Source organism: Oryctolagus cuniculus, chromosome 5 (assembly GCF_964237555.1).
Source record: "Oryctolagus cuniculus chromosome 5, mOryCun1.1, whole genome shotgun sequence".
Taxonomy (NCBI): Eukaryota; Metazoa; Chordata; class Mammalia; order Lagomorpha; family Leporidae; genus Oryctolagus; species Oryctolagus cuniculus.
This window is the reverse complement of record NC_091436.1, coordinates 132,735,894-132,758,952: the sequence shown is the minus strand read 5'-3', so window position 1 is coordinate 132,758,952 and position 23,059 is coordinate 132,735,894. Positions and strand designations below refer to the sequence as shown.

General features: G+C 49.6%; 1 protein-coding gene across 5 annotated transcripts; it reads right to left on the bottom strand.

Annotated features, from left to right (window-relative positions):
* Positions 1-1,528: 1,528 nt before the first annotated feature.
* On the bottom strand, positions 1,529-21,673 carry PPIL1 (peptidylprolyl isomerase like 1). 5 transcript variants are annotated; one of them, XM_070074140.1, is made up of 5 exons: positions 20,447-20,538; positions 18,422-18,915; positions 17,911-18,065; positions 3,284-3,352; positions 1,529-2,757 (listed from the first exon to the last, which is right to left on the bottom strand). In XM_070074140.1, the coding sequence occupies exons 3-5, from the start codon at positions 18,062-18,064 to the stop codon at positions 2,537-2,539; spliced, it is 444 nt and encodes a 147-aa protein (XP_069930241.1). In that variant the 5' UTR covers position 18,065; positions 18,422-18,915; positions 20,447-20,538; the 3' UTR covers positions 1,529-2,536. The 5 variants fall into 5 exon arrangements, with proteins under 5 accessions (XP_069930241.1, XP_069930240.1, XP_069930242.1 ...); XM_070074139.1 differs by having other exon boundaries at positions 18,722-18,915; positions 20,447-20,531; XM_070074141.1 differs by lacking the exons at positions 18,422-18,915; positions 20,447-20,538 and adding an exon at positions 21,553-21,673.
* Between the last annotated feature and the right edge of the window lie 1,386 nt (positions 21,674-23,059).

Below are 23,059 nucleotides of genomic sequence, written 5' to 3'. Positions count from 1 at the left end.
CCCCTCCCACCAAGCCTGTACATCTCTCTTGTCCCCCGGTCAGCCCCTCGCAGGGCTGCACCTGTCTCCATCACCTTCCATCTGGCCTCCTAGTAAGCTGCCCTTGCCTGAGAGAGGGCTGAGAGAAGTTTAAAGTTTTCTTTCCTAAATTACTTTTTTGAGAGACAAGCGAGGGAGAGCAAGCGAGCTATTGGCCCCACCCCCCGGTTTACTCCCCAAATCCCCACAGAGGCTGCAGCTGGGTTAAAGTGGAAGCCAGGAGCTGGGCATTCAATCCAGGTTTTCAATGTGGGTGGCAGGAACCCAACTACCTGCGCCATTGTCACTGTCTCCCAGGGACTGCAGTGGCAGAAGCTGAAGTGAGGAGCAGCAGCCAGGCATGGAGCTCAGGTACTCAGCGTGAGATGCAGCCATCCAAACAGCCGGGTACACCCCGCATGTGTGAGCCTTGCCTGATGACACCCTGAGGGGGTGTGGATGCTCATGTGGCAAGAAATTAAGCAGCATTCCTTTTAAATAAGCTCAGCTTATATGGAAATGGGACCACTTTCTACGTCTCTGGTTAACTGGCAGAACCACTAGAAATGTGCACAAGCCAGGGTCACCTCCTTTACGGAACTGGCCACGCCCCCTGGGTGACTGCCCTGGCAGGTGTCTGCTGCACCTCTCCAGGAGCGAGGAGCTGGCCCTGAGTGTGCACAGAACCTTCTTGACTTGAACTTGGCGATGGTGTTTCTGCCACGTCCGTGCCCTGGATGAAACTGGGTGTGCATTGTGATTCTGGGAGGCTGCTGGAAATTGTCTATTTCCTGCTCTTAGAAGTGGATCCAATTATATCCACCCAGGCTAAAAGAAATGTACTTCTGTCTCCCCAGACTCCGGAACGTGACTTTGCACACCAAGACCATCGCTGGGAAGTCACAATGCCATTTGCAGTTGGTTGATGGATTTTGCTTCTTCGTTGAAAGGACAAAGAAACGTGGAGAAAGAGGTTAAAGATGGGGGAGGCATGGGGAAGACATTTGTTTGGCCATTCCATAAGGGATGATACCATTTCCAAAATTCATAGTGTTAAGAACCAAAAAGCTATAGCCCCCCCCCCCCAGGAGCTTCCAGCTAAAGGAAGCAAACAGCACAACCTGTATGAGTCTTCTTAAAAGTTCACACATATGCATATTATGAAAAAACTACATGTGGGTTTCAAAAACATTAACACCAAAAACCCCATGTTTTAGTTGCATTTTCCACAAACTTGACAGCCCCTCAGACAGCTCCTGGTGCTGCAGGAACGTGCAGGTGCGCTGTCTCCCAAGGACTGCAGCGGCAGGAAGCTCAAGTGAGGAGCTGGAGCCAGGTATGGAGCTCGGGCAGTCAGTATGGACGTTTCTGTGTATTACAGAGGTAATTTAAAGTCAGCCCAGTTATGATTTCAACCATCAGTGGCACTTATTTAGGAAGTTTCTATGTATTACAAGGTACATATTCCTTGTCCCTCCCTATTCCTCCCCTCAAATCCAAAAAAAACCAGTTTTTGTAAGATTTATTTTTATTTATTTGAAAGGCAGAGTTACTGAGAGACAAAGGGTGAGGTGGAGAGATCTTCCATCTGCTGGTTCGCTCCCCAAATGGCTACAACGGCTGGGGCTGAGCCATCTTCTGCTGGCTCTCCCAGGCACACTAGCAGGGAGCTGGATGGGAAGTAGAGCAGCTGGGACTTGAACAGGACCCCATATGGGATGCCGGTGTCCCAGGCAATGGCTTTACCTGCTTTCACAACAATGCCAGCCCCAAAAAAGACTCTGAAGAAAACAAAACTTCATGTATAAAAATCTCATCTGATTTCTTTAAAGTCTTAGGTTAAAAAAAAAAAAAAACTTAATGGAAGATTCTTTACCACAGAACTGCTTTTTTTTTTTTTTCAATCTATCCTTGTATTCACTACAGATGTCTACTCCTTCCTAGGGAAAAAATGGTCAATGCTTCTGCTTCCTTTAAATAAGTTCAATTCTTGATTACACATTATCATTCCTCACTTGACACCTCCTTAAAAACTTGATTGTTGGATGCATTTTGCACTTGGCAAAAATTCAACGTGGCTTTGCGTGGGATGTCTAAATGTCAGGAACAGCAGTGCTGATTTCTGGTTTTGAGAGGGAAAACAGAGAGAGAGATGCATACATTCCCTACAAATGCAGGGGACTGAAAGGGGGCATACACAGAGGCACGACTTGGTTTTGAATTCTGTGGCTGTCAGCCACTAAACGACTGCAGTATGGGCCAGAATATGAATCTCCCAGGAAGAAGTTTGGTCCGGCGCTCAGAAGTGGGTCTGCTTCATTCTGTCCTAAGTGGGCTGCAGCAGACACACACGAGGAGAAGGATGGTCACGCCCAGTGAGCACATCCTGTCAGGGTGCACTTCTGCCCAGGCTTCCCTAACTCCATGATATGCCAGGCCAAAACGAGCTGTAGAGTTACATGTCATTCTAGGTCACGCGGAAGCTGGCTGGCCGAAGACCTGGGTGTGCCCACGAGGTCTACCCAGAAGGGTATGCCTTAATGATCTTCACATCGTCCACAGGGCGGTCTTGGGAGTTGGTTTCCACCATTCCCACTCGATTCACCATTCCTATACCCTGGCACACTCGGCCAAAAATGGTGTGCTTGCCGTCAAGCCACTGGGTTGGTGCGAGGGTCACAAAGAACTGGCTGCCATTGGTGTCTGGCCCTGCGTTGGCCATTGCGAGAATTCCAGCCCCTGGTGGGAAACAGGAGGAGAGGAATGACTCCCACAGCCCCAGTGCAGAGCTGCCACACCATCCTTGGCCTCTGTCACCAACCGCCCAGACCTGGCCAGCCTCCCCTCAGGGCAGCCTCTCTGCCCAGCACAAAGGACACTGCCGCACTGCCCTAATGACCTCGACTCCCTGTCCTCGCCCAGGCTCAGCCCCTCAGGATCCCTCCTAACTGCTACACCATGTTCCCGGTGCCTCTCAGAAGCCCAGCAAAGTCTGCTGTTTGAAGAAGCCTCTGCTACCCCAAAGTCTGTGACATTCAATATGCAGTTCAGCGTCCAGGACACTCAGCCCGGCACTTGAACTGCTCAGGACTCGGTGAGAGGCACTATTTTCTCTCCTCCGCCAGGGCTCTCTCTGGCGCCACTGCTGGGCAGCTACCTGGCACCTTTCCATGGCATCAGGCAATCACCCTGACTCACAGCCAAGAGAGCAAGCTTTTAAAATCCGGCCCCCTCCCGACCCAGTGCAGCCAGATTATACACTTACCAGTGAATTTCAAGTCTGGATGAAGTTCATCTTCAAACTGTTTGCCATAGATGGATGCACCACCTCGACCTGCCAGGTTAGAAGACGAGAGATGAACCAGCCAGGCCCACATCCTACCTCACTGCAAGGACGATGGCCCAGGGGCAAAGAACTTTACACAGCATAGGAAAGGAAAAGGCAGTGAGCACGCCTAGCCCCCGCTAGGTCTATTACAATACAAAATCAAGCACTAACACAGTACATTCAAATCACTGGTTTCATTCAGGTAAGACGTTTCCTTTCAAAATAACACTGAGTGTTTTTCCCTGCTTATTTAAACTAATGTATGTTCATTGTCAAAATGTAGAAAACACCAATTATCAAAAGAACATTAAAGGGGTGGGCACTGTAGCACAGCGGGTTAAGATGTCATTGGGATGCCCACAGCCCATATGGGAGCATTGTTTAAGTCCTGGCTGCTTCGCTCCTGACTCAGCTCCCTGCTAATGCATCCCAGGAAGCAGCAGATGATGGTTCAAGTGCTTGGCCCATGCCATCCACATGAGAAACTTGAATGAAATTCTGGGCTCCTGGCTTCAGCCTGGCCCAGTCCTGGCTATTGTGGACATTTGGGGAGTGAACCAACAGATGGAAGACCTTTCTCTCTGTTTCTCCTTCTCACTGTCTGTAACTCTATCTCTCAAATGAATAAATAAAATCTTTTAAATAATTTTTATTTGTTTATTTGACAGAAGGAGAGATTGAGACAGACATAGAGAACACTCCTGTCCACTGGCTGACTTCCCAAATGTCTTTGATGGCCAAGTCTGGGCCAGAGCTGGGAGTCATCACCACTGCTTCCCAGAGACTGCATTCTCAGGAGGTTGGAGTCCAGGAAGCAGAGGTGGGTAATGGACCCAGGTACTCAATTTGGGATGCAGATGCCTCAACCACTAGGCCGAATGCCTATCCTTGAGTTTCGACTTGTCTCCCAGTTCTTACCAACCCAAAACCTCCAGGCAGCCAGCACTAACAGAGGGCACGACAGGTAAAACCTACCTGCCACCCTTAGCCTAGACGACAGAAAAAGAGTCATTGAGTCAAAGCCATCCAGCTTCAGGAGAAACAGGGGCCGTGTGAGTGGCAACGTGGCGGAAAAGAACAGTAGCACAAAAGAGCACGGACAGAGAGGTCGTAGATCAGAAAGGGGAAATGAAGAAACCTGGAGCCGGGAACGATCTGCTACCACACCACCAGCAAGTGTTACTGGCATCCCAAGAGCAGGGTGCTGTGCTGGACACCCTAAGTTGGAGCAGGATTTGTTCTTAGAGCCCAAGGTCCTATGTTCAATATGGTTTTCCCATAGGAAAACATATGTCACACTGGTAATGCCACAACTTTACCAACTAACTGTATTTTAAATATTTATTTATTTACTTGAAAGGCAGAGTGACTGAGCAACAGGGAGAGACAGAGAGAGCTTCCATCTGCTTGTTAACTCCCTAAATGGCTGCAACAGCTGGAACTGGGCCAGGCTGAAGCCAGGAGCCAGGAACTCCATCCTGGTCTCCCACAGGGCTGGCAGGCACCCAAGCACTTGAAGCATCATCCCCTGCCTTCCCAGGTGCATTAGGAAGGAGCTGGATCAGAAACAGAGCAGCTGGGACTCGAACCAGCACTCTGAGATAAGATGTGGGCATTGCAAGTGGTGGTAGCTTAACCTGCTGCACCGCAACACTGCCCTTATCAACCAGTTTTAATCAGTTGCATAGTCAATCATTTGCCTTGTTGAACTGCACTGGTTTCTTCAACTTGACTCACAGCCAAGACAAAACAGCATGGAACAAAGTGAAGGCTGGACTCAGCTTACTCTGCTTGCTTGGCATCCATGAAACAGCCTTGAGCAGGGGGCCCCCTCCTTGTAGAGCTGCCACCAAAATCGCATGTTAAAGTCACATCCACCCACCGCCCCAGCCCCTGGGCGTGGCTAAGGTGTTTCCATGGCAAACATCTTTTGCTTTACCTTTTAGGCTGCTCCACCACAGAGTGCCTGTCAAAGCCCCCGGTTCTGACTCCAGAAGAAACACTGTTTTCATGCCAACAGGAATGGGGGTGAATCCTAACGTGCTGGGAAAGCCTCCCACCTGGCCCAGGCTACCCCTGCTTCTGGAAGATTCCTGCACTGTACAAACTACGTAAAATCCACTCCCCTAACGGCAGGCTGCTACACTTCCACAGGGGTTACATAACCTGCACGCTCCCTCGGCCGTGCCCCTTCCTTTGCTCGGCCCTTCGGCAGTCACTGGAGGGAAGGCTCCCGCCTGGTGCTACTGGCAGTGCTGGGGCTGAAGGTGAGAGAAGAGGGAGAGGGCTGGGGGACCACAGAGAGGCCAAGCCATGGATCTGTTCAGGAATGCCCTGCTGGTCCCCAAGCTGAGCCTTCTCCAGGTGAGCTTGTAGAATCAGAAACCGTCTCATACACACGGCCACAAACGAGGAGAGGACCAAGAGGTAGGCCAGTCAAGAGCCACAAATGAAGCTTTGGATTTTAAGTGATCAGAGACCAGAGGAAATAGCAGGGAGAGGGCTCAGCACTCACTGGGCACAGCGTGCCCGAATGCAGCTGGTCGGGGCCTCTCCAGCACCGTTCACTCAAATGTGATGTTTCTGTAACCCAATTCAGCTCAGTAGGGTTTGCACCAAAATGCCAGAAGGACGAATAGCTCTCTGACTTACAGATACAAACAGCAGTCCGCTGAGAAAGCTACACCAGCACTCCTGATAAAGAGGGACAAAGGCACTCCTGTCTTTCATTATAGCTCTTTCCCCATCTGCTGCTTTGAAAGCAAGGAGATGTCCAGAGCAGCAGCAGCCACTGTGCAACTGTAAGATGAATTTGCGACCAAAGGCCAACGTGCTAAGACTGGTGAAGTGGACAGACACAGCAAGCCCGGGGCCTGACAACTCCTAACCTCCACACTTTTTGTCATGTGAGAAAATCAAACAGCCATTGTGGTTGAGTTTTCTGTGATCTGGAGCCCACGGCACTGCTCACTGATAGGAAGAGGGACCTGACTACCGGAGTAGCTGCAGGTTCACCCTCAGAGGCGCCACCACTACTTTCTAAGGGGCTCTGCAGTTCTCAGGATGGAGCCTTCTCACTTGCCTTTGGGGTCAGAGAGATCTGGATTCCAGTTCTGACCCCACCAACTGTTTAGCCTTAAGCAGGATCCTTAATCTCTCTGGGCCTCAGTTTCGGTTTCGTTGTCTGCAAAAAGGAATAGTACAACAGGTTGAATATCCCTTTTGTAAAATGTTTGGGACCAGAGGAGTTTCAGACTTGGGACTATCGGCATAGACCTTACTATTTGAGCATGGTTAATCTAGAAACCCGCAATGCTCTGAAATTGGAAAGTAAACCTCGGATTTGGGGTCAGGTTAGGGATGCCTGCCTCTAGTACCTCAGTTGAAGCTTGTTAGCGAGAATTAAAGGTCACAAGTCAGAGAGCAAACACACAGCAGTATTAGTGAAGAGAGGACCTGGCCATTTGCCAAGACAGACAGCTTAGGCCCCCAATACAGTGCCACTTGGGAGGCACTCAGTCTGGGCACAGCCCAGCTCTGCTGTCCTCAAACCTCCACCGCTCCCTCCCTGCTCTTTGCTCCTTGAGTATAACCTTGCTTCTTATTTTACCAGAAAAAAGTATTGAAAAAAGAACTTTCACGTACATGCTCACCACCAAATCCACTTCCCTCCCTTCCTCCACGTGGTAAATATGCTGTTCATGGGATCACACCGCTGACACAGACCTCATCCTGTCACCTTAAAGAAATCTGCAACTACAATTCTCCCTTCTGTATCAAGTCTGCTTTTCCTAATAGATCGTCCTATCAGCAGGTGAACATGGTATTAGTATTTCCTATCTTAAAAAGCAAATGAACAGAAACTCCATCTTCACCTGTTTCCCTACTTCTCTGTATCCCTTCACAGAAAACTAAAAAAAAAAAAAAGTTGATACCTGGTGTTTATACCTCTACTCCTATTCTATTTGAGAGGCAAAGAGAATACACCTCCATCCGCTGTTTATTACCAAAGGCCCAAAGTGTCCAGAGTTGGATCAAGCTGAAACAGGGTCCTAGGAACTCAATCCAGGTCTCCTGCACGAGTGGTAGGGATCCAGCGACTTGAGCCACGACTGTGGCCTCCCAGGGTGCACACCAGCAGGAAGCTGGAGTTGAAAGGAGCTGGATTCAAACCCAGGATGTGGGTGTCCCAGCTGGCAGCTTACCTGCTAGGCCAAATGCACCTGTACTCCTTGCAATTATCTTTCTATTTAAAAAAATTTTTAAAAAAAGTAATTTAACTAATTTGTTAATTTTCACTTATTTGAAAGGGAGAGACAAAGACAGAGACCTTCCAGCCACTGGTTCACTCCCCAAATGCCCAGGATAGCTGGGCTGGGCCATGCCAAAGCTAGGAGATGGGAACTCAATCCAGGTCTCCCATGTGAGTGGCCGGGACCCAAATACACGAGCCATCACCTGCCACCTCACAGGGTACGTATCAGGAGGCGGCTGAAATCAGAAGTAGAGCAGGGACTCAAATCTAGACAATGATAAGGGAAGTGGGTGTCCCGAGCTGCATTTTAACTGCTCCGTCAAATGCCTGCCCTCCACTTTTTCTCTTGGACACTGTCCACTAAAACTGCTCATCAGGATCTCCAGTGACTCCCAGAGTGCAATGCTCCATCTGCCAGTCTTCTTTACTTGACCCACAAGCAGCATCGGACAGCTGATGTCACCCTCTTCTCGAAGGGGTTTCCAGGACTCCAAAGTCTCCTGGAATGAACTGAGTCCAAAAAAAATCTCTCAAAAGCTACTTCTCTCTCTGCCTTGATGTCTGCTTCCCACTGGACCAGAACTAAATGGCTGCTATCACCTTAACCCCACCCAACCACAGTCCCAGACTTCAGCTTCAACCACACAGTAGCTTCCCACTGGTCTCCCTGCTTCTAGCCTCACCTCCCACTTTCCCCAGTGGGTTCCTCACAGGGCAGCCAGGAGGGGGATCCTTTTAAACCAACTCTGATCACGCACTCACTGCTTGCAATGCCCCATGGACATCTAGCACGGAGAACCAGATCCCAGGCCCTGCCTGGCTTATGGGACTCAGTGGTCAGCTCCCTGCTCCTCTCCAAGTATCTCCAGCCACACTGGCCCCCGTGTTTCTCGCTAGGCAAACTCTGGTTTAAGGCTTCTGACTACTGTTGCGTTAGGAATATCCTTGCTTCCAAGAGTCACAGCTCACTACTCCAGTTTACTGTAAGCTCTGCTAATCAGAGGCCTTTCCTAATCACACTGCAAAATAGCACCTCCCTTGCCCTCAGGCCCAGGGGTGACTGTGAGCCCTGGGGACCCTGGGGAGTATCTGGAGACATTTTTGGTTGTCACAGCTGAGGGGCATCTGGTGGGCAGAGGCCAAGCATGCGCCTAAGCACTGTGCACAGGACAGATGTCTCCGGGGCCAGGGTCAGGAACTCTGCTCCACCCCTCACAAGACACTGTTTTCCCAGAGTGCATGCCATGACTATCTATCGGGCACTTGCCGGTTCATTTTCTCTCTGCCACTGTACTGCGGGCTCCAACAGGGCTTGCTTACTCACTTCTGCATTCAGCTCTCAGAACAATGCCTTCCCCACAGAAGGAGTCCAAAGCCCAGAATTCACAACCAAAATAAAAAATAAATGACCACACCTTTTTGAACTCCCATTTGTGTCCAGCTGCAAAGCATTTCACAAAGATCTGCTCATGCACCACTCATAACAAGCCCAGGTGCACACAAGCACCCTCCCCGCGTACCGGGCAGAAGGCTCTGCAGGGTCACAGCTGTCTCTGTCCCCTCAGTGCTCACGTGAGCCCAGGGTTCACACCCAAGCCTGCTGGGCTCCGCATCCCTACGCTTCACTCCCACACAACAATCCTCAGGCAGATTCTATTACCTCACAGATTTTTCTTATCCCAGACTCAAAAGTCCCAAATAGTCCTCAAATCACACTCGGTAAAATCTGAACTCCAGGGCCGGCGTTGTGGTGTAGTGTTAAGCCACCACCCGCATATGGGTGTGGTTTGAGTCCTGGCTATTCCACTTCCAATCTAATCCAGCTCCCAGGTAATGCACCTGAGAAAGCAGTGGGAAGATGGCCCAAGTGCTTAGGCCCCTGCACTCACGTGGGAGACCTGGAAGAAGCTCTTGATTCCCAGCTTAAGTCTGGCTCAGCTTTGGCCATTGTGGCCATTTGAGCAATGAACTGGCAGATGGAAGATCTCTCTCCCTGTTTCTCCCTCTTTCTCTTTTAACTCTGCCTTTCAAATAAATCTTAAAAAAAAAAAAAATCTGAACTCCTCTGTCTCCTTCTACTCTGCTCCAAACTGCTCCTACTGACCTCAACTCACACGGCTCCAGGACGCATGAGTTTTATGCAGACCTTACGCTCACTCCACGTTTCCATCCTGGACACGCCAAGGGGCTGTGTTGTGTCACAGAGCCAGTCAGTGAGCACGACGTGAACCCTGGGCCGGGGGGCTTCCCATACTTCCCCACGCCTTTGCCACTCCTGCCTCCGTACTCACTCTTCTTCCAAAATCCAAAATCCCCTCCCTCTCCGGAGCTCCCCAGAGCTGAAATTCCTGTCCTTCAAGGCCCGCCTCACAACACGCCTCCTGCCACGCCCATGCCACGCCATACACTTGCTTTCTCATTGTGAGTCATTCCAACTCTGCTATGCACGTAATCTATACGGAGCCATCACACATTTCCATATTTATGATATGGCTTATACTACTACTTTCTAGTTGTTTCTTATAATGAGTAACTTTTGTTTCCTGGCAGGGCTGGGAGCTTCACAAGGGGAAAAAAAGCCTTGGCTTCCAACGCTTAAGCTCTTCTCCCAGGCCCTGGAACAGCACATGACACACAAAAGGCTCAACAAATATTCACCAAAAGAATAAAAATAACAATGAGCTTGCTGCTCAATATGATAAGTTTCAGGTGTTCCTGGGGCTACCAAGGAGAGAGATGAAATCAGAGTGAGGGTGACGCACAGGATAATCAGTGTATAATTAATCACGGAAATCATGGCAGTCTGTGAGCCCTGCAAGGCCAAGTGCAGAGCAGGAAGAATTTGACAGGAGGTCAAATCTTATGGGTAGGAGAGGACGAGGTCAGTAGAAACAGATGAAAAACATTCAGAGGGCAAAGGAAAGGGCCAACACTGAGTTACTTTAAAGTGGGAAACTGAAAGGTAATGGTTTGAAATGAGAGGGAGCAGGAAGTCAAAAGTATTTAAGCTGGGGGCTGGCGCCGTGGCGCAGTAGGTTAATCCTCCGCCTGCGGCACTGGCATCCCATGTGAGTGCTGGTTCTAGTCCCAGCTGCTCCACTTCTCATGGAGCTCTCTGCTATGGCCTGGAAAAGCAGCAGAAGATGGCCCAAGTCCTTGGCCCCTGCACCCACATGGGAGACCAGGAAGAGGTGCCTGGCTCCTGGCTTCAGATCAGCACAGCTCCAGCTGTTGTAGCCATTTGGGGAGTGAACCAACAGAGGGAAGACCTTTCTCTCTATCTCTCCCTCTCACTGTCTGTTACTCTACCTCTCAAATAAAATCTTAAAAAAAAAAAAAAAAAGTATTTAAGTTAAGAAAGCACCAGGCAAAGATGTATTAGAGAAAGACTGGAAAAACGGTTCAGGGTAGCCAAAGGACAGTCGGGAATGAAAATGGCACATCAACTTGCTGTAGAGCCCAGGACGCCACTTGCTGCCCCCTTGAAATGTTTAGCAAAAGCCGTGTCACCTACTCAGCTGGCAGACATGAACCAGTGACTCCAGGGGGCCTACCTCCGTTCCTCTCTCACCACAGTACTGACAGCGGGCTGCTCCTTCATCTGAGGCTAGATGCAGTCGTCTGGAAACCTTCCGAGTGATTCAATTTCATTAAAATAAGATCATGGAAATGTGACATTAAGACGGACCACAAACCAACTACACAACTACAGGGAAGCTAATGGCACGGGCGACTCACAGCTGAGTCACTTCCGATTCTTGTACACTAAGCACGGACTCTCAGTTCACTGGTGTTACAAAGTAATATTTATTTCATAATGGCAATGAAAGAGAGAAGAAAGAGGATGGGAGAGAAGTACATCAAAGTATTGGCAAAAACACTTCCAGATAAAGCTGAATGAAGCAGAATCAGATGCTGCCTCCCTCCAAATCTCAATGAGGTGAACACAAAAAAGTCCAAACCTAGGGGCAGGTATTTGGTGCAGACACCATTTAGGATGCCTGCATCCCATTCTGGAGTGCCTGAGTTCAAATCCTGGCTACTCTGCTTCTGCTCCAACTCCAGTTACTGTGCATCCTGGGAGGCAGGGTCATGGCCCATGCGGGAGACTCAGATGGAGTTCCTGGCTCTTGGCTTCAGCCTGACCCAGTCTTCACTGCTCAGGTTGCTTGGGAAGTGAGCCAGTGGATGGGAGATCTCTCTCTCTCTCTCTCTCTCTCTCTCTGCCTTTAAAATAAATAAGTAACACTTAAAAAGCCAGAAATTCACCAGCATCAACCAAGTAAGAAGAGGAAAACAAACATTCTAAAATTTCTGAAAAGAGCCAAGGAAACAAACAGAAGATTGTTCTACCTGCACTCCTGGAAGACAGGAGGCAGGAAGGGAGTGGCGCTGGCAGGTCCCTGCACACCACACCGCTCCACTCCCATTCTGAAAGGGCAACAGAGGGACGGCGAGCAGCTGCCCGACAGTTACTGCCCAGCCCTGCGGGGCAGAAGACAGAGCATAGCACAGGGGCTCAGCAGCGGCAGGACAAGGAGCCAGGGCTGGCTGCTTGTAGGACACTTGGCCATCCTTGGAGGACCATGGGGAGTAGGACTAAGCTCTCCCCCATGCCTCTCAGGCTACAAACAGAGAGGAAGGAGCCCAGCTCCTGGAGTGGGGAGGACAGCGGGTCCCACAAAGGGGGAGGAGGAGGAGGAGGAAGAGGAGGAAAATCCATTTACTCTTTGTCTAGGCATGGGTAAGATGAAAAGCGATGGCTCCGACACCACACAAACACACCACACAGATGGAAGGACAGAAAGGAAAAACACCTCAGGAGCTTGGTCTGGGAGAAAACTGAACCCGCAGAGTGGCTTCCCTGGGGCCGTCTCAAGTTATTTCAGTGGGAGTAAGAATCTAATAAAACAAAAGCTCAAAGACAAGCTAATAAATCACAGAATAAGGTGAGAAGATTGCAGAGCTAAGGAAACAAATTGAGACCCAAATGACACCAATAAAGAGCTAATAAATAAATTAGGGAAGCAAAGATCAGTGCAGACATGACTGAAAATTCAATAAGGCACAGAGTGAAGGTCTGAGACTGCTTCACGGAAGGCAGGCGGAAAGGAAAGGAATCGCCTTACACAGCGAGAAGAAATGTGATAAATACGGATGGCACACACGATGAAACAGCGACAGCCCCTGACACGGAAAACCCTGTAACTATAACAAACAAACAAAAAAAAAAAGAGAGAGAGAGAGAAAAAATCAAGACACAGAAATTTTTAAAGATTCCCCAAACCGAAGAAAGGAGTAGACCTGGCCTCAGTATTCTCCAAAATTAATTTCAAAACCAGAAGGCGATGGATCAGAATTGTTCAAAAGGATCTGAGGGAATGTATGTGGCCCAGGAATAATATTATACATAGTCGTGGTACTTCCCAAGAATAAAGACAACAGAAAAAAGTTCTCAAACAAGAATGGGTTCAAAAATATAACTCCCTCCAAACCTTGCAGTGAAAACCGCCAGAGAGGGCCAGGCAATTGGCTCAGTGGCTAAGTCGCCATTTGGGATGCCCGCGTCATATTAAGGGTGCCAGTTTCTGATTCCCAGCTCCTGAACTTCCAATCCAGCCTCCTGCTAATGCTTATCTGGAGGGCAACAGGTAATGGCTCAAGTACGTGGGTCCCTGCTATGCACGTGGGAGACCTGGACTGAGCTCCCGGCTTTGGCCTGGCCCAGCCCTAGCTGTTGCAGGCAGGATGAATCAGTGGATGGAAGATATTTCATTATCTCTCTGCCTTTTAAATAACTTGAAAAATAAATAAATAAGACAAGCAATCCTGCCCTCTAGCACTTACAAAGTAAAAGCCAAGTGCTGGGTACTGAAGCCAGTGAAACACTGAACCCACACCATAGCTGAAGGAATCATAAATATATGACAGGAAAAAATAGAACTACCAACACAATTCAGGGAGGAGGGAGTCTAAGAACGGGTAGAATCTCAGCACAGCTGTCCCTGGGAGTCTGTGGGGTTTGGTTCCAGGACACCTTCTACTCTGTCCCACACTCCAGATGCTACAGAAAATGGTATAGTTTGCATTTAATCCACACACATCCTCCCATGTCCTTCACATGATCTCTTACTTAGAATGCGAGGTAAATGCTACGTAAGTAGTTGCTACATTTATTATTTAGGGAATGACAAGGGACAATACTGTACACGTTCTTGGTATAGACATAATTGGGGGGATTTTTGATCCATAGTTTATCAGTTCTCATCTACTTGAAAGGCAGAGCAATAGAGAGAGATTGAGAGCTTCCATTCATGGGTTCACTCTGCAAATACCTCTAACAGCTAGGGCTGAGCCAGGATGAAGCCAGGAGCCCCAAATTCAATCTGGGTCTCCCATGGGGGTGGCAGGAGCTCAACCATTTGAGCCATCATCTGCTGCCTCCCAGGGTGCGTATTAGCAGGAAGCTGGATTAGAAGTGGAAGATCTAGGGGCCAATGTTGTGGCGTAGTGGGTAAAGCCACCACCTGCAGTGCTGGCATCTCATATGGGTGATGGTTCAAGTCTCGGCTGCTCCTCTCCAATCCAGCTCTCTGCTATGGCCTGGGAAAGCAGTAGAAGATGGCCCAAGTTCTTGGGCCCCTGCACCCGCATGGGAGACCTGGAAGAAGCTCCTGGCTCCTGGCTTCGGATCAGCACAGCTCTGGCCATTGTGGCCATCTGAGGAGTGAACCAGCAGATGGAAGACCTCTCTCTCTCTCTGCCTCTCTGTAACGGTGCCTTTCAAATAAATAAATAAATCTTCAAAAGTGGAGGATCTAGGACTAAACTGGCACTCTCCTATGGGATGTGGGCATCCTGAGGGGCAGATTACATGCTGTATCACAACACTAGACCCAATCTGTGGGTGACTGAGTTCACAAAAGCAGGACTCAGGGATAGGGAGAGTCAACTGTACTCTCTCTTTCATGGGAGGAAGTCCATTTTTCTGTTAAATATATACAAAAGTAACTGTAATACTCTATTTTGAAAACAATATCATGCATAGATATCCCATTCTTTTCAAGGTATTTCCATTTAGCTAGTTAATCATCCATCCATCCTTAACTAATATCTGAAAAGAAAAATGTCTACAATGATGGCAACCAAAAGTTAACACTGCACACTTCTGTGAGGTGGAATGCTGGGATTGGCTAATGGTGGTAAGAAATCTTTAGGAGCTGTGCATATGAATGATTCCCCCCTTTTTTTCTACTTTCTTATATATGCTATATTTTTTACAATATTTATTTGAAAGACAGAATAATGGAGAAAGGAAGAATAGAGGGAGAGGAGAGAGGGGATGGGAGTGGGGGGGGGGGCAGAGAAAGAGAGATATCTTCCTTCTCTGGTTCACTCCCCAAAGCCCTGCAAGAGGTCTGGGTCAGGCTCAAGCCAGATGCCAGGAACTCTATCTGGGTCTCCCATATAGGTGGCAGGGGACCAAGTATTTGGGCCATCATCCACTGCCTTCCCATGCACATTAGCAGGAAACTGGATCATAAGTGGAATAGCCGTATCTTTTTTGTTTTAATATTTTATTTATTTATTTGAGGGGTTGAGTTACAGACAGTGAGAGGGAGAGAAAGAGAAAGGTTTTCTGTCCGTTGGTTCACTCCCCAGATGGCTGCAACAGCCGGAGCTATGCTGATCTGAAGCCAGGAGCCAGGTGCTTCTTCCTGGTCTCCCATGTGGGTGCAGGGGCCTGAGGACCTGGGTCATCTTCCACTGCTTTCCCAGGAAATAGCAGAGAGCTGGACTGGAAGAGGAGCAGCCTCTAGAACCAGAGCCCATATGGGATGCCGGTGCTGCAGACAGAGGATTAACCTACTATGCCACGGAGCTGGCCCCAAGTAGCTGTATCTTGAACACTAACACTCCAATATAGGATGCTGCACCATAATGCCAACCCAAAAAGCATTTTTAAAAAGATTTATTTATTTGAATGCATGACAGAGTGGGAGGGAGAGACATACACAGTGAGAGATCTTCCTCCATCTGCTGGATCACTCCCCAAATGGCCACAATGGCCAGGTCTTCCAGTCTAAAGCCAGGAGCCATATGGGTCTCCCACTCGGGTGGCAGAGCCCCTAGCACTTGGGCCATCTTCAGTCTTCCCAGGCGCATTAGCAGGGAGCTGGATCGGAAGCAGAGAAGCTGGGCCTTGAGCCTGCACCCTGATATGGGATACAGATGTTGCAAGCAGCAGCTTAACCACTGTACCCACAATGCCAGCTTAGTCTATATTTTGAGATGTGTCTTTATACACTGAAAAAACTGAGTGTTTTGGTCATAAAGAGTAAGTAATGAATCAACTGAGACTAAAAAAAGCATAAGACTTAAAGAAACTCCGACATGAAAAAAACAAGCTTGTTTAGACCAGGGTAGGAATGAACAGAGAAGCAAGGGCCCCTGAAATGGCTAAGTGATCTACCAGTTTCACTAAGAAATCCCACCTCACTGCCAATAACTCCCCAATTTATGTCTCCATGCCAGACCTTCCCTTGAATTCCACGTTCATACCCAATTATGCACTTACTCAACCTATCTACTGGAACACAACACACGCAAGACCAAATTCCTATCTTTCCTCTCCAAACCTGCTCCTCTCTCAGCCTCCCCATGTCCGTATAGTCACATCAGAAACTCTGAAGTCATCTTTGACCATCTCCTCCTCCCACACTGCCCACCTCAGCGGTCAAGAGATCCCATGGCTCTGTCTCTACAAAACAGATCCCGAGTATCAGTCACTGCTCACCACCTTGTCTGTTATCAGCCTAAGCCAGCCCCGGACTTCTGGGCTGGATGATGACAGCAGACATCCAGCTGGTTGCCAGCTCCCATTCTTGCCCCTGGATCTGTTCCCCAGACAGCAGTCAGTGCTCATTTAGAGCATAAGTCACGTGCTCCTCCTTAGCTCCTAACTCTCCAAAGGCTTCCATCTTACTCAGCGCTTGCTGCCCAGCGTCTACAGGACCTCCTCCCCAGGCTCCTGCCTCAGGGCCCCGTGTCTGCACTTCTCCCATGGAGAACGCTCTCCCCCAGTCACAAGGTTCAGCCCCTTCCTGCACTCGGATCTCTGTTCTAACAACATCTGCCAGAGGACTTCCCCAGCTGACCTACTGAAACTGCATCCCCCACCCTGCTCCTGGTTGATTGAGAGAAGGAACTTTGTGTCCTTGTTCTCGGCTATATCCTTAGAGCTTAGAAAAGTATCTGACACAAAGCAGGTGCTCAAAACTTGTTAAGTTAAAAAAATCAGTGAAAGAACCCAATATTTGGCCAGTGCCGTGGCTCAGTAGGCTAATCCTCTGCCTGCGGCGCCAGCACCCCAGGTTCTAGTCCCAGTAGGGGCGCTGGTTCTGTCCCACTTGCCCCTCTTCCAGGCCAGCTCTCTGCTGTGGCCCAGGAAGGCAGTGGAGGATGGCCCAAGTGCTTGGGCCCTGCACCCCATGGGAGACCAGGAGAAGCACCTGGCTCCTGGCTTCGGATTGGCACAGCACGCCAGCCATAGCAGCCATTTGGGGGGTGAACCAACAGAAGGAAGACCTTTCTCTCTGAAAAAATAAACACACACACACACAAGAACCCAATATTTCATTCTTCTCAAAAACAGTGTGAATGTCTCTTACTTCTGATTGTGATCAGACTACTCTATGCATCACTACAATCAGGCAAATGGTATATGCTCTTGGCAAGCAATACACGGAAGTTAGGAGAAGTTCCATCAAGCCCAGGAGTCAAAACTGGTTTCAGACCAATTTCTTTTTCTTCTTCTTTTTTTTTTTTTTTTTTTTGACAGGCAGAGTGGTCAGTGAGAGAGAGAGACAGAGAGAAAGGTCTTCCTCTTCCATTGGTTCACCCCCCAATGGCCGCCGTGGCCAGCATGCTGCAGCCGGTGCACCATGCTGATCCGAAGTCAGGAGCCAGGTGCTCCTCCTGGTCTCCCATGGGGTGCAGGGCCCAAGCACTTGGGCCATCCTCCACCGCACTCCCGGGCCACAGCAGAGAGCTGGACTGGAAGAGGAGCAACTGGGACAGAATCCGGCGCCCCGACCGGGACTAGAACCCGGTGTGCCGGCGCCGCAAGGCGGAGGATCAGCCTAGTGAGCCACGGCGCTGGCCTCAGACCAATTTCACAACTGCGTTTGGGGAAAGCAGGAATTGTCACCAGCATCAACCAACCCAGTTCCCAGCAGGTGGAAAAGAGAGCTCTCGCTGCCTTGTCACTCGGTTATAATGGGGTGAGACGCCAGTTAGCTTATCTTACCTGTGCCCGTTGGGTCACCCCCCTGGATCATGAAGTCTTTGATGATTCTGTGAAACTTGGTGCCATTGTAGTAACCTCGGCGAGCCAACTCAGCAAAGTTCTTGCAGGTCTTTGGAGCATGCTTCCAGTACAGCTCCAGCACAATGATGCCCATGCTGCAGAGGGAGAGGAAAGCACAGCTCCGGTCAAGGTCAGGGTCACGGCAGACAGGACCATTTATGGGAGTGCTCCAGGACTGTTGATGTTCAACCTAACCACTGACTACATGCTCAGTCAAAAACCAAACAACAAAACCCACAAGCAACAACAAACCAACATGATGCAAGTAACATAAACACCAATTACCTCCTCTGAGTAAAACACACAAGGGCTTTTGGTACTTCTTTTAGGCAAAATAACATATACATTGACAACTCAAAATTCTAATATCTTAGATATAAATCACTGATCATCTGAAACGAGTACTTAGAAACCCTAAATTAGGAGCCAGTATTGTAGCAAGTGGGCTAACCTGAGACATCAGCATCCATGAGTGCCAGTTCTGGTCCTGGAGGCTCCACTTCCGATCCAGCTAATCTCCCCATTAATGCTCTTGGGAAAGCAGCTGCCACCACCCCCTCCCCATGTGGGAGACCTGGATGGAGTCAGGCTCCCGGCTTCGGCCTGACCCTAGCCCTAGCTGCTGTGGCCATTTGGAAAGTGAACCACTAGATGGAAGATCTCTTGTTGTGTCTTCCCCTCTCTTTGTAACTTTGCCTTTCAAATAAATAAATAAATCTTTTTAAACGGGGCTAGCAGGTAAAGCTGCCACCTGCAGTGCCGGCATCCCATGTGGGCACTGGTTCAAGTCCCAGCTGCTCCACTTCCGATCCAGCTCTCTGCTATGGTCTGGGAAAGCAGTAGAAGATGGCCCAAGTCCTTGGGCCCCTGCACCTGCGTGGGAGACCCGGAAGAAGATCCTGGCTCCTGGCTTTGGATCGGCGCAGCTCCGGCCACTGCAGCTATCTGGGGAGTAAACAAGCAGATGGAGGACCGCTCACTGTAACTCTGCCTTTCAAGTCAATAAATAAATCTTTAAAAATAAAAAAGATGAAAAAGGCATTAAAAAAAAAAAGAGTTACAGAGAGAGAGGGAGAAACAGAGATCTTTGATGCTCTGGTTCACTCCTCAGATGGTTGCAACAGCCGGAGCCGGGCCTGTCCCAAGCCAGGAGCCTCCTCCGCGTCTCCCATGTGGGTATGGGGGCCCAAGCACTTGGGCCATCTTCTGCTTTCCCAGGTGCATTAGCAGGGAGCTGGATCTGAGGTGGAGCAGCTGGGACTTGAACTTACTACCCCACAGCACCGGCTCAGTTATTTTTTTAAACAGTGGAAATAACCTTTGGGAATGACAATCAGGAAGCTCTGCTACAGTTCTGAAATGTGCACATCTCAGCAACTTCAACTTCTAAGTATCTATTCGCTAAGGACAGGTAGCAAAGTGCCGAAGGATACAACATACAAGGATGTTCATTTCAGTGCTTTCAAAGCACAAAAAAAATGGAGATGCAATTTTAAATGTCCTTGAAAGAGGAAATGAGCAAAATACGAACTAGAAAGACCCAGACGGGCATCTGACAAACTTGTTCAAACAGTGCGTTCAAAGAGAGGTAACTTTCACTTCTTCCTCTACATACTTTTCCACAGCTTCGCTGTAAATTTCAATTTATTTTTTAATAAAAAAAATACTAACAAGGGAGTTCCCAGCCGACAGGTCGGGGCCTGAGGTAGAATCCGGCCAGGGAGCAAATACAGGGGACCCGACGGAGAAACAGGCAGGGAGGCCTGGGCTGGCCCCTGGCGGCGGCTGCGGGAACTGCAGGCACGGAGCGAACACGCGGGAAGCAGCTTGCGGGCCATGCTAGGTTTTCACTTCACACTGTTAGCGCAGCAGGAAGTGATTGAAGGTTTCCGAGCAGGATCCCGGGCTCCACTTTGGAAAGAGCACTCTGAGTTTTCCCAAAGGGGCAAGGGGAATGCATGCGGCTGAAGACCGGAGCCCGCGAGGCCGACTGACCAAGGAGTCAAACAAGGTCCCCCTCAGCCGTTAGCTGCGTGGCTCTGCTCAAGCCATGGAATCGGTCAGTTCTGGCACCAAGGCTGCCGAAATCGGAGGGGAGGAGAAGAAATAACACCACTACACGTGACGGCGCCTGCGTTTAAAGCAGAGACCTGTATGCTACCCAGCTCTGTATCCCCAGACTCCAGATTCGGCGTGGCTGGCGTGCGGGCGCCTACGCCGGCTGAATGAATGAATGAATGAATGAACGGACGGACGAAGCAAGGAATGGAGTAAAGGGAGGAGGACATCGGGCAGCTGTCTGTGAGACCCCCGCGCCAGTCGGTGCGGGGCTCGGACGCGGGCGGCGGGGCAGCCCTCAGGGGGCCCTCACGGCCGCGCCCCACGAGGCCGCATTCTCGAACAGCGCGCCCCGTGGCGAGACCCGCGCTCCGTGTCGCCTCCGCCAGCCCAGCCCCAGGGACCAGCCGCCCCTCACCTGGTCTCCAAGTAAACGTTGGGCGGCTGCCAGGAGTCTGGGGGAATCGCCGCCATGGCGAGGCTGGCGGAATCCTTCTCTACCAACGATTACTTCCGGTGTCTTTTCGAGGGGGACCCGACACGTTGGTGCACACTTCCGGTTGCCGCCGTCCAACCCGTTTGATACCAGGATTTGGGGAACAGGGACGAGGAAAAGGAAGCACCCTCCTGGGGCCTGAAGCTGGGATGCGGGGCAAGACGAGGCTGGTTGCAGGGACGGCGAAAAGTTCAAGTTCTATTAAAGGTGGGCGCCAAGGGGCGGTACCTCGCCAACCTCCCAGCGATCTGATTGGCTCGTTTAGTCGTGGAAGGCGGGAACAACCAACAGCTCTGCACTCGATTGGGGAGATGCCCTAACATTCAATTCAAAAAAATCTCTTAATTCCACAATGGTCCCGGACTGGAAAGGGCGGAAGAGAATAAAAGGGAGTGGAGCTGAGCCGCCGGCCGAGAACTTTCCTGAGGCGATGTATGATCTACACGGCGCCTGCGCCCTCTTATCTCCTCCACTCCGCAAAATCCCATACAGGAGATAATAATATTCCCATTTCAGATGTGAAAACTGAGACCCTGCAGCTAAATGACTATTAGCGGATCTGAGCCTCCAGACTCAAGCCAGGAGCCTGGGGAGAATAGCGAGGGAAAGGCTGGGCAGAAAATGAGAACTAAGGAAAGAGAAAGACAAAGACGGGAGACCACCAGTCAGAAGGCTCGGAGCAGGAACGAGGCCTAAAATAACTGGTTAGGGCAGACGGTGCCCCAAACTTGGGAGGGTTTGCTGAGGGCCAAAAACGAGAAGCCAATGACAGGAGCTGTGAGGAGGCTTGGAGGGAAGACAGGAGTGAAACAGGATAAATAAACTTCTGCACACTTAGTAATGCTGGCTTGGCAGCAAGCTAAACATGATCATGTCTTTGCGTGCTTGCTTTTCAAAACCCCACAAGGTGGATATTGCTTTCCCCCTTTTACTTTTAGAAAAGCGAGCTTTACAGAGATTAAATTGCTTGCTTTAAGAACCACAGTTGCTGAGCTGTGCTCTTAACCGCTCAGTCTGAATGTCCTTACCTGTCAAGTGGAAATACAGGTGTACCGGCTTTCCGCACAAAATGAAGAGCTCCTTGCCAGAGGGCACCCTGATGCAGTGGCTAAACCCACTGTGCCACAAGAACTGAATTTTGTCCTGATGAGTGCTGTGCTGATAGAGTATAAAAACTTTACTTCTCCTGCAGTCTTGCATTCGTGTCCACCTTGTGCCCTTTGAGCTGAGTGGGAAAGTCTGTTGTTTTGTGAGTTGCTTTTCCCTGGACCTTACGAGTTCCCGACTTGAGAGGTATAGGGCACGTGATGGGTGTGTTGGAGTTTTATGAAACTGTAAGATGATGTTTGCTTATTTCCAAAGTCCTGCCTCAAGAGGCTTTGTGGCTGGTATTGTTGTTGGCATTTTTGTCCCCAAGCAAACCACAGGGTGTCGGTAATGAGAGGAAGGAGTTGAGAAGAGGTCTGGATTGCCTTGCTGAGTTCTAACTGATCCTTCACCTTGAAGTAACAGCAACTTGTATTTACTTCACTTATCCTGTGTCAGTGCTGGGTGTGTCTTCCAAGTAAATATCCTGTATTAAAAATAAAATTACAAACACTGGCATTGTGGTATGGCAGGTAAAGCCACTGCCTAATGCTGGCATCCCATGTGGGTGCTGGTTCACGTCCTGGCTGCTCCACTCCCGATCCAGGCCCCTGCTACCATCCTGGGAAAGCAGCAGAGGATGGCTCAAGTACTTGTGCCATTGCCACCTGTGTGGGAGACCCAGATGAAGTTCCTGGCTCCTGGCTACAGCCTGGCTCAGCCCTAACCAGTGTAGACACTTGGGTAGTGAACCAGCAGATGGAAGATCTCTCTCTGTTTCTCCTTTCTCTATAGCTCTGCCTTTCAAATAAATAAATAAATCTTTTAAAAAATTTTTAATTCTTTTTTAGAATTGTCATTTTCCAGGCTAGAAACCTGAGGATCATTAGGATCATTCCATTTCCCTCTCCTCCCTATAAGTGACTTGTCGCCAAGATCTGTGCATTATTTTTTCCAAACATCCCCAAATTGAATTCCTTCCTTTCCATTCCCACTACTGTTTCAGATCTTTTAAAAAAATATATTTATTTATTTGAAGGGCAGAGTGACAGAGAGAGAGAGAGAGAGAGAGAGAGAGAGAATCTTCCATCCATTTATTCACTCCCTAAATGCCCACAACAGTTAGTTTGTGGCTAAAACCAGGAACCAGGACCTCCATCCTTGAATCTCACAAGTGGGGCAGGGTCCCATGCATTTGGGCCATCACCTATTGCCTTCCCCGGCACATTAGCAGGAAGCTGGATCATGAGCAGAACAGCGGGGGCTCCATCCCAGACACGCTGATGGGGCATCCCAAGCAGTGTCTTAACCTGCCGCTCCACAAGCTGGACCCTGTTTCAGATCTTTAGTGCCAGGGTTATTTCAGGAGTCCCCCTGCTGGCTTCCCTGCCTTTCGGCTTTCCCCCACCCATCCACCCCACGCGCAGCAGTTGAAGTCTTCTTCCCAAA